Source organism: Penaeus vannamei, chromosome 12 (genome assembly GCF_042767895.1).
Source record: "Penaeus vannamei isolate JL-2024 chromosome 12, ASM4276789v1, whole genome shotgun sequence".
NCBI classification, from domain to species: Eukaryota; Metazoa; Arthropoda; class Malacostraca; order Decapoda; family Penaeidae; genus Penaeus; species Penaeus vannamei.
The window spans coordinates 36,587,358-36,599,857 of record NC_091560.1 but is presented as its reverse complement, the minus strand read 5'-3'; the positions used below and the strand labels follow the sequence as shown (position 1 = coordinate 36,599,857).

The 12,500-nt window shown below is 38.3% G+C and overlaps 2 protein-coding genes across 3 annotated transcripts in view; one reads left to right on the top strand and one right to left on the bottom strand.

The window, feature by feature from the left end:
* The window catches only part of LOC113816595 (zinc finger protein 585B), a 27,861-nt gene extending 24,215 nt beyond the window's left edge, over positions 1–3,646 (top strand). Inside the window, exon 3 of the mRNA XM_070127716.1 lies at positions 1–3,646. This exon is cut by the window's left edge and continues 1,253 nt beyond it. Coding sequence (XP_069983817.1) covers positions 1–850 — 850 coding nt within the window. The 3' untranslated portion in view covers positions 851–3,646.
* Positions 3,647–10,853: 7,207 nt separating this feature from the next.
* Positions 10,854–12,500, bottom strand: part of LOC113816593 (RNA polymerase-associated protein RTF1 homolog) — a 20,604-nt gene continuing 18,957 nt past the window's right edge. For both annotated transcript variants that reach the window (XM_070128247.1, XM_070128248.1), the window contains 2 exons: positions 12,335–12,467; positions 10,854–12,144 (listed from right to left, as the gene is read on the bottom strand). In XM_070128247.1, the coding sequence (XP_069984348.1) occupies positions 12,023–12,144; positions 12,335–12,467 (255 nt within the window). In that variant the 3' untranslated portion in view covers positions 10,854–12,022. The remainder of the gene's footprint in view (positions 12,145–12,334; positions 12,468–12,500) is intronic.

Below are 12,500 nucleotides of genomic sequence, written 5' to 3'. Positions count from 1 at the left end.
TCTTGGATCTGAGGCTGAGGGTTTGGATGGTACACATCCTCAAGCACTAGTGCTTCAGTCCTCAACGGGCACTGTCCATAGTCTCCATGCCTTATCAGAACATGCAGAACAACAAATAGGAGTAATGGATTTATCAGGTCAACAGATCCATCAGGATGATCAGCAAGTAGAAAGTGTCCAGCAAGCCATCAGTATAATTCCTGCTCATCAGTCATTACCTGTAGTATCTTCAGGACATCAGCAGATGGCAGTGATCACTGCTCATCAACAGTTACCTGTTGTGACTGCACATCAGCCAGCTATGAGTGCCCATCAGCAGGTACCTACAGCAAATGCTCATCAGCAAGTCTTGAGTGCTCATCAGCAGTTACCTGTTATAAGTGCACACCAACAGGTACCTGCTACAAATGGCCGTCAACAGGCAGCAAGCAGTCACCTTCAGTTGCCAGTTGTTAGTGCTCATCAACAGACAAGTACGACGCACCAACAAATACCTGCAGTAACTGCTCATCAACAAGCTGTTAATGCACATCAACAGTTGCCTGTAGTAACTGCACATCAACAAGTAGCGAGTGCTCATCAGCAGGTGGTTACTGCTCACCAGCCAGTCTCTGTGCTTGCAGCTCATCAACATGTGTCAGCACACCAACAGGGTCTGGTTGTTACTGCACATCAACAAGTGCCTGTTGTATCTGCACATAAGCAGAGCAGTCTTGGGTCTAGTGGAAGTTCCACTGTAGTTTATGAAGCAGGACAGCCTTATGTGGTGGACCTCTCCAGTCCAGCACTCACTTCGCAGGTTCCCCTTGTCAACCAAAGTGTTACAACTACTCAGTATGCGAGACCTTAATGTAACACAGGTCCTGACCTCGCCTTGCCCTGTCTTGTCTTTTATAAGTCCTTTATAGACAACGATACTTTATGCTCGTCTCCAAATATGTGCCACATCCAGAGAGCCACAAGCTTGCGAGACATGCTGTGGAAAACTTTATCCAGAATATATAAAAGTATCAAGTAGCCTGTGCAGTCCAAACTTAAAGCTGGAAATGGTTGTAACAGAAACTCAAAATGTACAGGTTTGTCATAGTAGTTAAAAAAATCTTTTACATGTGTTCTTGCATTTGTAAACGTATATGACAGCTTACATACATCTCCTTTAGGCTTATTGTAGTGTTTCTTGACACTTATTTGTGATGACCAATGTAGTTTCTATGCATTGCTATTATATTGTTACTATTTGAAAGTATAAGACTTGAAGATTTTTAACTTTGCAAGCTTATGAATACACAATTTGATATGTGATTGCAGTTAGTGCCGTAAGTAGGAGCTAAGGCTCTTGAATTAGATATTACTTAATATTAAGATCCTGAATGAGAAGTTCCCAATATATTTAGTGTGTACAGTTTGTGAATTTAAGAAGAGGCATTGTTAATTTTTATGGTAATTCTTAAAGGTTTTATTCCCTGACTTAAAGTGCATAAGAGAGAGTAGTTTAATGAAAGATTTTCTTATGGGCATGTTCAAAGTTAAATGCAGTGCTGTTAAAGTTTTTTTTTTTTGACTGACAGAGCTCTATTGTCAGCAGTGTTGGCATTATTTAATGGAATAAATTGTGCACATCATTAAGTACTGACTAGTTACTTCCTATTTCAAGGATAGAAGTACCTAATGATATTGGTTATGAGATAACCAGGAAATATGTCTTTGTCTGTGTGAAGCAGAATAAAGAATATTTGCATTTGTGGATGAAATTATACATAATATGTAGAAACAAAAGTTCCAACTTTTCTGTTCAGTTTAATCTAACATAAAAATGTGTGAGAAACATTGGCATTCAGTCCATATTTTATATAAATAAGACCCCTTGATTTACAGTAGAAGTATTTGTACATTGTAGTACTTTTTCATGAAATTATAACCATAGTGTTGTGGATTTACCATGTTGATCAAACAGTCAAGACAGTGTTTGTGTAAAAGTATTTAAAAATGGAGTTTAATATGATTTCATGTTTTTTAAAAGTTAATATAGAAATTTAATGGGAGGTTGAAACCTGCGTTTCAAAATAGATACATTTATACAGTATTCATGTTTTTTTGGCTATGGACATGTTTGCATTTGACATCAGTGAAATTGTGTATGCACACTAAAGTAATAATGAATCCATGCAGCAAAAGAACTTTATTCTGAAAAGCAAGTCAAAGTATTTGGGGTTACATAGCATCACAAAGCGTGATGTACATTTTTCAAACGGTTTTGCTTGGGAGATTTGAGAAATTAGTTACAGAATCTTGTAAAGTGGCCCCTGGTAGTCTTCCAATGTCTTTGTTTGTGAAAGAATACTTTACTTTCGGCATTTCCTTTACTGAGAATTGTACCTTCTGATTAATGTCTTGTTGCAGCTACAGAAAGGTCCATCTTATATGTTGCTTGCAAGATCTTTCTGTAACTTTATTCTGATTTCTCATCTTTTTTTATTTTCTGCTATAGGTTTCATTATGATTTTTTCTTATTTCTTCAGCATTTCAAAAAGTTGGTTTACTGGAAAAAGTAACTAGTCCTTGTCAAAACAGAAAAGACATGGCAGTGTATATCTGCTGTTAAGATAGTTCATTTACAGTTTTTTGTGATGTACATATGTTACATAAATTTTCATCTAATAATGGACAAAAATTTATGAATAGCTTACTTGAATGATGTTCCTTTTTGAATAAAAAGGAGAAGTGGAGACAGTTTAGAGGAAAGGAGTAATGTGTTTAATTTACTTGTTTATACCATAAAGATCTGTTTAAAATTAGCGCTGTTTTAATAGACTTAATTGATAGAAACAATTGAAGTAGTTGTAGAATCTCTGCATCAGTATATTGATTTTATTTTTTTTTAATTATTAATTTTGTACAATTATTTTAGCAACTTGTAATTTGCATTTTGTAGTTACACTGTAGGAGTAAAATATGGAATAAATATGATATTAGTAATGTAAAGCCAGTAAAAGAATGAAGTGGAATATTCATAACCATTTTTTACAGTTTGTAGAATATGTAGGCATAGGTGTCATCATTTATCTAAAAAATTGGTATATGAAAGTGTGAAGCCACATTGAATATCAATCTCAGTAGCTGATATTCCATTGGGAACTTTTTTTTTTTTTTTTTTTTTTTTTTTTGTAAATATTACATTTGTATTTCCAGATTTGATAAATATTAAGTCAGTTTTTTATGTTCAGGAATGTTGGAGAGGGTATTTTTCTTGGTAGAACCCTCATATTTCTTAAATTTATTAAATTAGCAATACATCTGAAATTTAGGAACATTCTATATGATTTTAGTTGGATTTGTTTTTCCTTTTTTTTCTCTTTTTGCATTTATTTTTACTGAAAGGAATTCTTCCAATTTATCTGCTTTGTATGATAGGCAAAGAAACTAGTTTGGAGCTGAAAGTGGAAAATGGACAAGACACTTTGTGTATTTCACACAATTATTGAATCTTTGAGGAAGAAGATACTCGTGTCTTGATCTTCTTTATTTTTTTACCCTTATATGGAAATCTGTTTTAAGAGATTTTACATCATGGTTGCCATAATTTGTTACACTATGCAAAGATAAAAAAGAATCCTGCATATTGTGGAATAAAAGTTAACTACTATTGTATCTTCCTTTCATTAATTTAAACCTGTTTGTCACATATATAAAGGAAATATCACTAACAAAAATATTTGAAATTAAGCAATTGTGATTCCCTTTCGCATTGAGCTTTTAACCCTTTGGTGCACTATCATTAAAGGGGATTACCTTTTACCTTGGACCTCAACCCTTGCTTCAACTAATTTTGCATGGTCTTTTCTTCTTCTCTCCTCTTTCTTGTTTTCTTCATCTCTTCTTGTCCACATCCTAAGGTGTGAGCTGTGTTGAAAAAATGAAAGGCTGGCTTTGTGTCAGTCAGTCATACCCTATTTGCCCTTCTTTACCCTTTTCATTCCTGTACTAAGCTATAGTGCTGTCTTTGACTTCTAACATATTTTGTTCAAATCATTAACTTAATTTTACCCTTTCCAACACAATACTTTATCATAGTGTTATATGACCCTAGATCTTTGGCACATTTGTTCTTACCATTAACCATTTTGGGAATCCATACACATCTCCTTATGAATAAAAAAATACCCTTACCCAGGGGCTTAACCCCCAGGCCTCACAATATTTTGAATATGCCCCGTGAGGAAATTTCCAATAAAAAAAATAACAATGTAGTTTGGTAATCGTTAATGGAAGAAAAGCAAATAGATGTACTAGACATCAAAGGTCATGTAGCTGTATAGGAAGGTGTAGTAGCAAAAAGGTGTAAAGAGAAGGGTTAATGTGTAAATAATCTAATGTGCTACTTGTCAAAAGGGGTACAGCAGTGTGGTTTTAAAAAGTTTAAAGGGAGGTGAGGGTAAAGGGAGGTGAGGGTAAAGAGGCTGAGTAAAGGGATTAGCAAAAGGGAGAGGGTTTCATGGTTACAAAGCAAAATAAATGTGCTAGACATCAAAGGTCATGTAGATTTATAGAAAGACCTAGTAGTGAAAAGGGTAAAGAGGGATGTTAGTTGATTAAACGTGCTACATTTATTTCAAGATAGTATGGTATTGAAAGGGGCAAAGAGGGGTGAGGGTAGAGAGAGTGAGTAAATGGGCTGAAGTAGAGATTAACAAGGGCAAAATTTGTCAAAGGAAGAAGTGTGGGATTCTGCAAGGATGTCTGAAGGGTAAGGTAGGGATTAGCAAAAGGAGGAAGGGAGGTTTGAGGGTGATTAGATCAGTTTCAGGAGAAATGTCAGGAAGAGAATCCAGGGAAGGAGGTTGTTGTGACATTAGGGAGTCATGTACATCTAGGGGGAAGCAGAAATGATAATGGGGAAGGAAGGGAGGGATATGTGATAGGAAGGAGTGGGAAGAAGGGATGTAAGGGATGGATGGATGTTGGCAGTTACTTTTGAGTGTAGAGGGAATGGGAGCAGAGAGACTAGAGGATAGACATAGTGTAGGCATGTTATCTTGGGCCATGATTAGATAGTTTTAGATGTCTTTGAGAGTTTCTGAAGTTTTTTGAAGCGAAGAGGGGACAGACATTTGAGTGTTGGAGGGAGAGTTTGATGTAGGAGAGGATGTGGTAGAAGATAGGGTGGAAAGTTTAGCTTGTTACTTGTGATGAGTAGAGCGAGGAGGAAGAGAAATAAGTACCAGGGAAATAGATGGTTAATGGTTAATGGTTGAAACAAATATATGTGCTAGACATCTGAGGGCATATAGCAATATGGTACAGTTTTGTGATAAAAAAGGGTAAATGAGCTAACAATTAGGATAAAGAGTATTAGAAATCACAGGTTATAGTGATATAGGATAGTATAATAGGGAAAAGAGTAAAGAAGGGGTACAGATGAAGTAAATTGTTGATTAATAAAGGAAAGGGTTAAGGGTGTAGGGCGACTGGATGAAATGGGGTGTTTCTGTTGCTGGGGAAGCTATTGGAACATGGTTTTAAGGAAAACTGGTAAAAGGGCTGTTATAAAATAATCAATGGGTAATATGAATAGAGATGACTGAGAAATAGCAGAAGAGTCAGGGGATCAGATAAGGGGACTGGAGAAGGTGGCAATGTATCAGGAAGTGTCAGGAGGGAAAGAATCAGGAGAATGACAGTTGCAACAGGGGATTCATGTGAGTATCCAGGTGGGAGAGGTAAGGATAATGAAGAATGAAAAGGAAATGGTGTACAAGGAGAAGAGAGGATAGGATGTGTTGGCAAAGAGTAGGAGGAAGAGGGGTAGGAGGATGGATATCAGCAAATACTCTGAATGTAGAAGGACTAGGAATAGAGGGATTGGAGAGTGAATGAGGGAATGGAGCATTTTCTTGGGTCATGTCTAGGAATTTAGGTTTCCAAGCTTCTGGAGAGAATTTGGGTAGGGAAGTCTGAGAAACAAAGGATCTCTTCTGAGGAGGAGAAGAGGGGATAGATGTTCGAGGAGCAGAGGAAAAGGAGGGTGTGGAAGAAGATTGAGTAGAACATGTAGGTTGTCTGGTGGGATGGGTAAAGTGAGGGGGAGAAAGGATAGGCATCTGAGAAGTGGTAGAGATTGGAGTATCAGGATTTAGAATGGAAAAGGAATTTGATTGGGGGATAGGGAGAGTAGAGGTAGGATGGTTCAGGGTAGAGGGAAAAGATACTGGAGGAGATGCAGGAACATCTTGTGGAGGAGGGATGCAGAGCAAAGGAGTGTTTTGGAATAGATAGAGAGAAAAACCTTGTCTCCATGCTTCCTGTCTAGCCTTATGTTGGAGTAAGGCCTTGTTTGAATTTGAGAATTGCTACCTCACATTTGTGCTTATAGGCAGGGTAGCTCCTATAAAATATGTTAGTACATGTATGTGACTGAGCAGGGCAATTTAAATGGGCATGACCAGGTTGGGCACATAGAGGGCAGCGGGCTGTGGAGTGGCAGTGTTTAGCTGGGTGGCCAGAGTGTCTGACATTGATGGGGAAGAGGTCGATATGGTGGGACACCAATATAAACTTTGTGGGGGAGGTCATGTCTAATCTTGGCAGTATTGACATGGGACTTTTGCTGGCCTCTGGGAGGAATAGTATAGCTTTGTACTGCTACTGCATCATTATCAGCAAGGCAGGTAAGTAGGTCATTTTCAGTCTGACCAGTTATTGTTGTAGATACGACAAGTTGTTGGGGGGATAGGAACAGTTCCAATACAAGTATTAAGAGACAGGTGAGGTTTGGCAGGAATGGGTTTGCCAGTATAATTAGTGTATATTGTACTCAAAAGGTTTGCAGATGTAGAGGCAGTAGAAGGATGAGGGTGGGAGTAAGATGTTATAGGGTGAGGACAATAAGGATGAAGAGTAATAATAAGGTAAGAGGAGGCACACATTGAAGAAGACTGTGCAATAGGAGATGGAGAAGAAAATGTTGGGAGAGAGAAAGGAGTGCATTCTGGAGGGTGAGTAATAACCTGGGTAGGTGGTTCAGAATGGATAGTTGTTGGTAAACATCAAGGAGCGGATATTAGCATCAGTGGTTGGAGCCATGGTCAAATGAGGGGCAGCCATCAGAAAACCATCAAAATTGAATTCAGATAGGCTAGTTCATAAAGGGGCAAGCCTTAATGGCCTTATTAAGGGTAAAGAATCTTCATTATTGGCCATGGTGAGCTTGAATAAAATGGGGAAAAGAAACAGTCTATACCTCAGGGTCCCCATAAGGGGTAAGCAATTAACTAAGGAAATACTGTGGCCATGGCTCCCGGAGGCCATTAATAACTGACATAAAGCTGGCCTTTCATCCTTTCCGCACAGCTCTCACCTAAGGAATGGGATGGAAGAGGGGATGAAGAAGATACAGAAGAGGAAAGGGGGAGAAGAAAGGACCATGCAAAATTGGCTGAGGCCCAAGGTAGGGGTAATCCCCTACCTTGGGCCTCAGTCTCCGTCTACAAAGCCTCCACGACCACAATGAGCAAGGTATTAGGAGGGCTGGGGAAGTAGAGATTGGAGTGTCTGGAATAGTGATAGATATTGGGGGGTCTGGATTTAGAATGGCAAAAAGATTTGATGTGAGAGGGAGGGGATACAAGTGGGATGAGGTAGAGATACTGGGGCTAATGTATAAACTTTGACTAATACAGTCCATTACACAGAGCAATGGACAGTAATAGAGTAGGGTATAAGAGAGAAGTACTTCATGTCTGGCATCACAGAAAGTGAGACAGATATCTGAGAATTGCTACCTCAGACTTAAACTTGTACATACTGACAGCCCCTATAAAGTACTTTATGGGAGCCACCACAATTGGCACATGTGTGATTGTGCAGAGCAATTTGATCACTCATGACTTGGTTGGGCACACAGAGGGCATTAGGCTGTGGAGTAGCAGTGTTTGGCAGGGTGGCCTAGAAGCAAATAATTCTGAAATTAATGGGGGAAAAGTTGATATGGTCTGATAGGGAGGGAGAGACTGCCCATATAGATATCAAGGGGTCATATCTATGGAAACTAATCTTGACAATAATGGTGGAAGACTTACAGCGGCCTCTAAAAGGAAAGCTGTAGCATCATAGTTCAAGAGCAGGCGAGTAGGTCAGGGGAAAGGGTTATTAGATTTAATGGAGGATACAGGTCTGTGGGAATAGAAACCTCAACTATCCCAGCATAAAAGAGCTATTATGAAACATGTGAAAGAGGTAAGAGAAATAGGAGAGTAATTTGGGGAATGAGACAGTCAAGTGCAAGTACTAGGGTTACTGTCAAAAGGGGAAGAAATAAGGAAGGGCACTGTGATGACAAAAGGAGTTGTGCGTGTTTCCAAGAGGGAGTGGAAGGGATAACAAGGAAGGAAAGGGATATAGTGCTGTTGGAGCATGGGGGATGGGGTGCGTTAGGAGGAAGGGCTGTAGGAGGAGCACGAGGTGGAGGATGGATGGATGTCAGCAATCACGTCTAGTGTAGAGAGAATGGTAGCAGAAAAATTGGGGGGTGGATGAGGGATAGGCATGATTTGGGGTCACATTTAGGAAGTTTGACTGTCCAAGAATTCTGATACAAATAATATGGGAGGAGTGAGGTTGGGCAGGAAGTTTGCCAGTGAGGTCAATCAGGGTAGATAATGCTGAAGCCTGGGACTTGGATGTAACTATGACAAGGCATAAATGATGTGGAAGGAAACTTTCCCTGCAGGCTTTAGGAGACATCATTGGAAGGGTATTGTCTGAGTAAGGGACTGTAGAGGGAATTGCATAAAATTGATCCGTCTTAGCTAGGCTAAAACGAGTAATCGGAAGGAATGTAGAGGAGAGTACCAGTAGGACAAGGATAAGGGGAAGAGGGAGTGGTGTTGATTGTATGCAACAATTTGGATGAAAATTAGTAATAAGGGGGGAGGGGGTTGGAAATGAATACTGGTGGATGAGGAGATAGAGTGGAGAAGGTTAGGTGAGAGGGAAGAATGTTTTGTGAAAGTTGGGTAATGACCTGGGTGGGTGACTTGGATAACTAAATGGAAATACCGTGCCCATGGCTCCCTTAGGCCATTCAGGAATGACCCAAAGCCAGCATTTTATCCTTTCAACACAGCTCTCACAGAAGGAGTTGGAGAAGAGAAGGAAAAGAAAAGGGGGAGAAATTAGTTGAACAAAGGGCTGAGGCCTAGAGGAGGGGAAATGCATAACAACAGGCATGGGACTGGGAGGGGGGGATATCAAATAATAATAGTAAATAGTTAATGACAAAAAAGTAAAAAAGAGTGAATACAGGCAGTTTTAACAAAGTAGTAGAACAAACAATCAGATGGTAAAACTATTTATGGGTGGAAGACCTATGATACCTGTTGACTAATGGGTATTCTCCTAAGTGTTACTTGAATTGTTCCAGATTACTTTAAATGGAAAAAATAAATGTATACCCATTTTATTGTTCTCATTTTAGCAAGGGCATACCAATCTTGTTTTGGTCATTAAATTGGTGGTTCCATTAGGTGTAGTGTGCACTTTATCAGTCATCCTCAGCTATTGCAACAAATAATTTTGTACGGTCTTTTCTTATCCTTCTCTTCTTCCACCCCATATTATCTCTACATTTGAAAGTGTAAGAGTCGTGCTGAAGGATGAAGGGCTGTTTTTTTGTCAGTCCTGAACAGCGTTCATACTGTATTCTACCCTTTTCATTATCATACTAACATGCAGCACTCTACAACCTTTGACATCTAACATAATTTGTCCTAATTGTTTACTCATTTTACCCTTTTTGGCACAGCATTTTAACATTAATTTATTTATTGAAAATTTTGTTTCGTCAACTTCAAAGGTCATTAGCAGCATATACAAAATATAGCAATAGGGCATGGCATGGTGGCAAGGCCACCAGGTAATGAAAGTATTGTGGAAAAAAGGTAAAAATTGAGTTGACAATTAAGACAAAATATTAGATGTTAAAAGTTGTAGAGCACTATAGGATATTATGGTAGTGAATAGGGTAAAGTGAGAATAGCAAACGAGTAGGAAGGCCATTCAGATTCAGTTTGTTTTAATTCCATTTGTTACAATGGATATTCTTTGCTGTGACTTACTTTATATAAGTCTCTTTTATTTTGCCCAAATCACCCCGTGTGCAAGGAATGGCCGGGGACACCACTCACTGGCCTGGGCGTGGGATTGAACGCAGGTCTGCAAGATTGCTAGACCAGCACCTTACCACTGCACCAACACAGCACACAACCTCAATCAGGGCTTGCACAACGCCAGCCCTTCATCCTTTCAGCATGACTCTTACACTTTAGGATATTGACAGAAGAAAAGGTTGACAAAGAGAAGGAAAAAGACAGGAAAAGACCACGCAAAATTAGTTGAGGCAAGGGCTGGGGTCCAAAGCAGGGTGGACCCCCCCACATTGGGCCTCAGTCCTCGTGTCTTAAGCACCCCTATGACAATAGACAGACAGGGATCAGGGGGCATTTTAAAATGGTGCAGTATGACCTTTCCTTACCTAGGGGCTTTGTCCCCAAGCCTTACCATTTTGCTATATTCTGAATACACCACTAATGACCTCAGATGTTGACCAGAAAATTTTCAATAACTGATGATATATCAGTTAGACTGAGGTTGTACATATTTATGAGGAATGTTGGGTAAAATTTATCCTCCAACAAATGAAAAGAATCCAAAAATAACTAAAGGCACTAGTTGAATAGGAAATGCCCAATTATATTTTTCCCACCTTGCCGTCAAATTTTCATAATTTGTTTCCCTCAAATGCTTGCCTCCTTTTTTTCTTACTATAATTAAAAGAATAGGATATTAAAACAGTAATATACATCTTTGAGTTTTTACTCTGCTTCTTTTCCACTAAACTGCGTAAAATATTTTATACATCAGTTAACATTCCAGGATCCAAATGAGACCCATATTTATCAAACTTAGTAATAAATGAAAATGTATGATATTTGCTGAGATAATGATGTGTTCCTAGTGTTATGTTTATGAGCTGATCTGAAATGATTCAATAAATAACAAGACTCATACTGACAAGATTTGCTGTCAAAGAGAAGACTTGCATGGCAAATCTTTAACTGCACTTTATGAAGGATTATCAAAGTGGGTAATGACGAATAAATTAATCCTTTTTTTTTTCTTTTCTTTTCTTTCTTACCTCTAAAGTGACTGTCTACTGGTTTTATGCTGTTCCTTGAACTAAACTTTTTTTGTTGTTGTTATCAATGAGACTATTGAAGGTTGCACCAATGATTTTCTCGTCAATAAAAAGCAGGATAACATGCATACAGATAACACCTAAAAATCCCAATCAACGAAATGGATATTTCAAAAATGCCCTTAGTGTCAACCACTAGCTTGTGTCCAAAATATTTTACATTTTACATAAACTGTCTGAAGACATGCAGTATTGTTTAAAAAACTGATTTATAATGGATAAAAAAGAACAAAAAACTAAATGAATTAGCTTATCATTATTACATAGGTTTTGTTTGCACATATAAAAAGATCAGCATGAGCAATAACTGCTTCCAACAGTTAATATGTTATGTTATTAATGCCATGATTATATGCAGTGATAGCAACCTATGTTGCAAGAGCAATTTGACTCTTCCATGTCAATGTTTTAACCTACAAAAATAATGAACTGCCCAACTTATTACAGTTTCCAAAATACCTTTTAGATGACAGTAAAACCATTACAAGTTTAGGTAAGTTCAGTTGCATTGCAATATATCCACTACAATGCTGACTTCATCATAATTAAGTCATGCCAACCAGCAGCAACAAGCCTTACCAAAATATCCCCCTACACAATTGTGACAAATCTTTACATGAACATAACTTTTGGCAATCAACCAAGCAGTCAGGCAAAACAAGGACTGCAATAAGGTCATCAAGTTTTGCGGATGGAAATGGCTATTTTTTGGTTCACTTCGGCTATTTCAATGAAAGTGTACTTGCAACTACTTTCCTATGCATTGGCCCTTCATATCAAGCCCTTCTTTTTCTTGTACTCTTCAAGATTTAATGATCTTTTTGGTGCAGTTCCTATGGAGCTTCCATTGGTTGCATTACCTATTGTTGCTTTTGGTGCCAAGGGAGCTGTGGCTGTGTGAGTTGTGAAAAACAGAAAATGATAAGGGGGAAATCAAATATGAACTTTTATACAATTAAACATAATTGTTCATGAAAGATGCAACAAAAATATATACAAAAATCAGAATAAATATCTTACAAAAATTATCCATCACCCTTTTCTCAAATAAAGCCAATAAACTCTCAAGTCTGGAAAACTAACCTGGCATTGACACATCCAAGTCAATTTTGACATCAAAATCGTGGGCTGCAAACAGGTCTTCTGCTTGCACTCTCTTCCGTTCATCATCCTTTTTCTTCTCGTCTTCTTGTTTTCTTTTGGCAGCTTCTTCCTCCTATTGAACAAAAATGAGAGATCTTAGACAAGA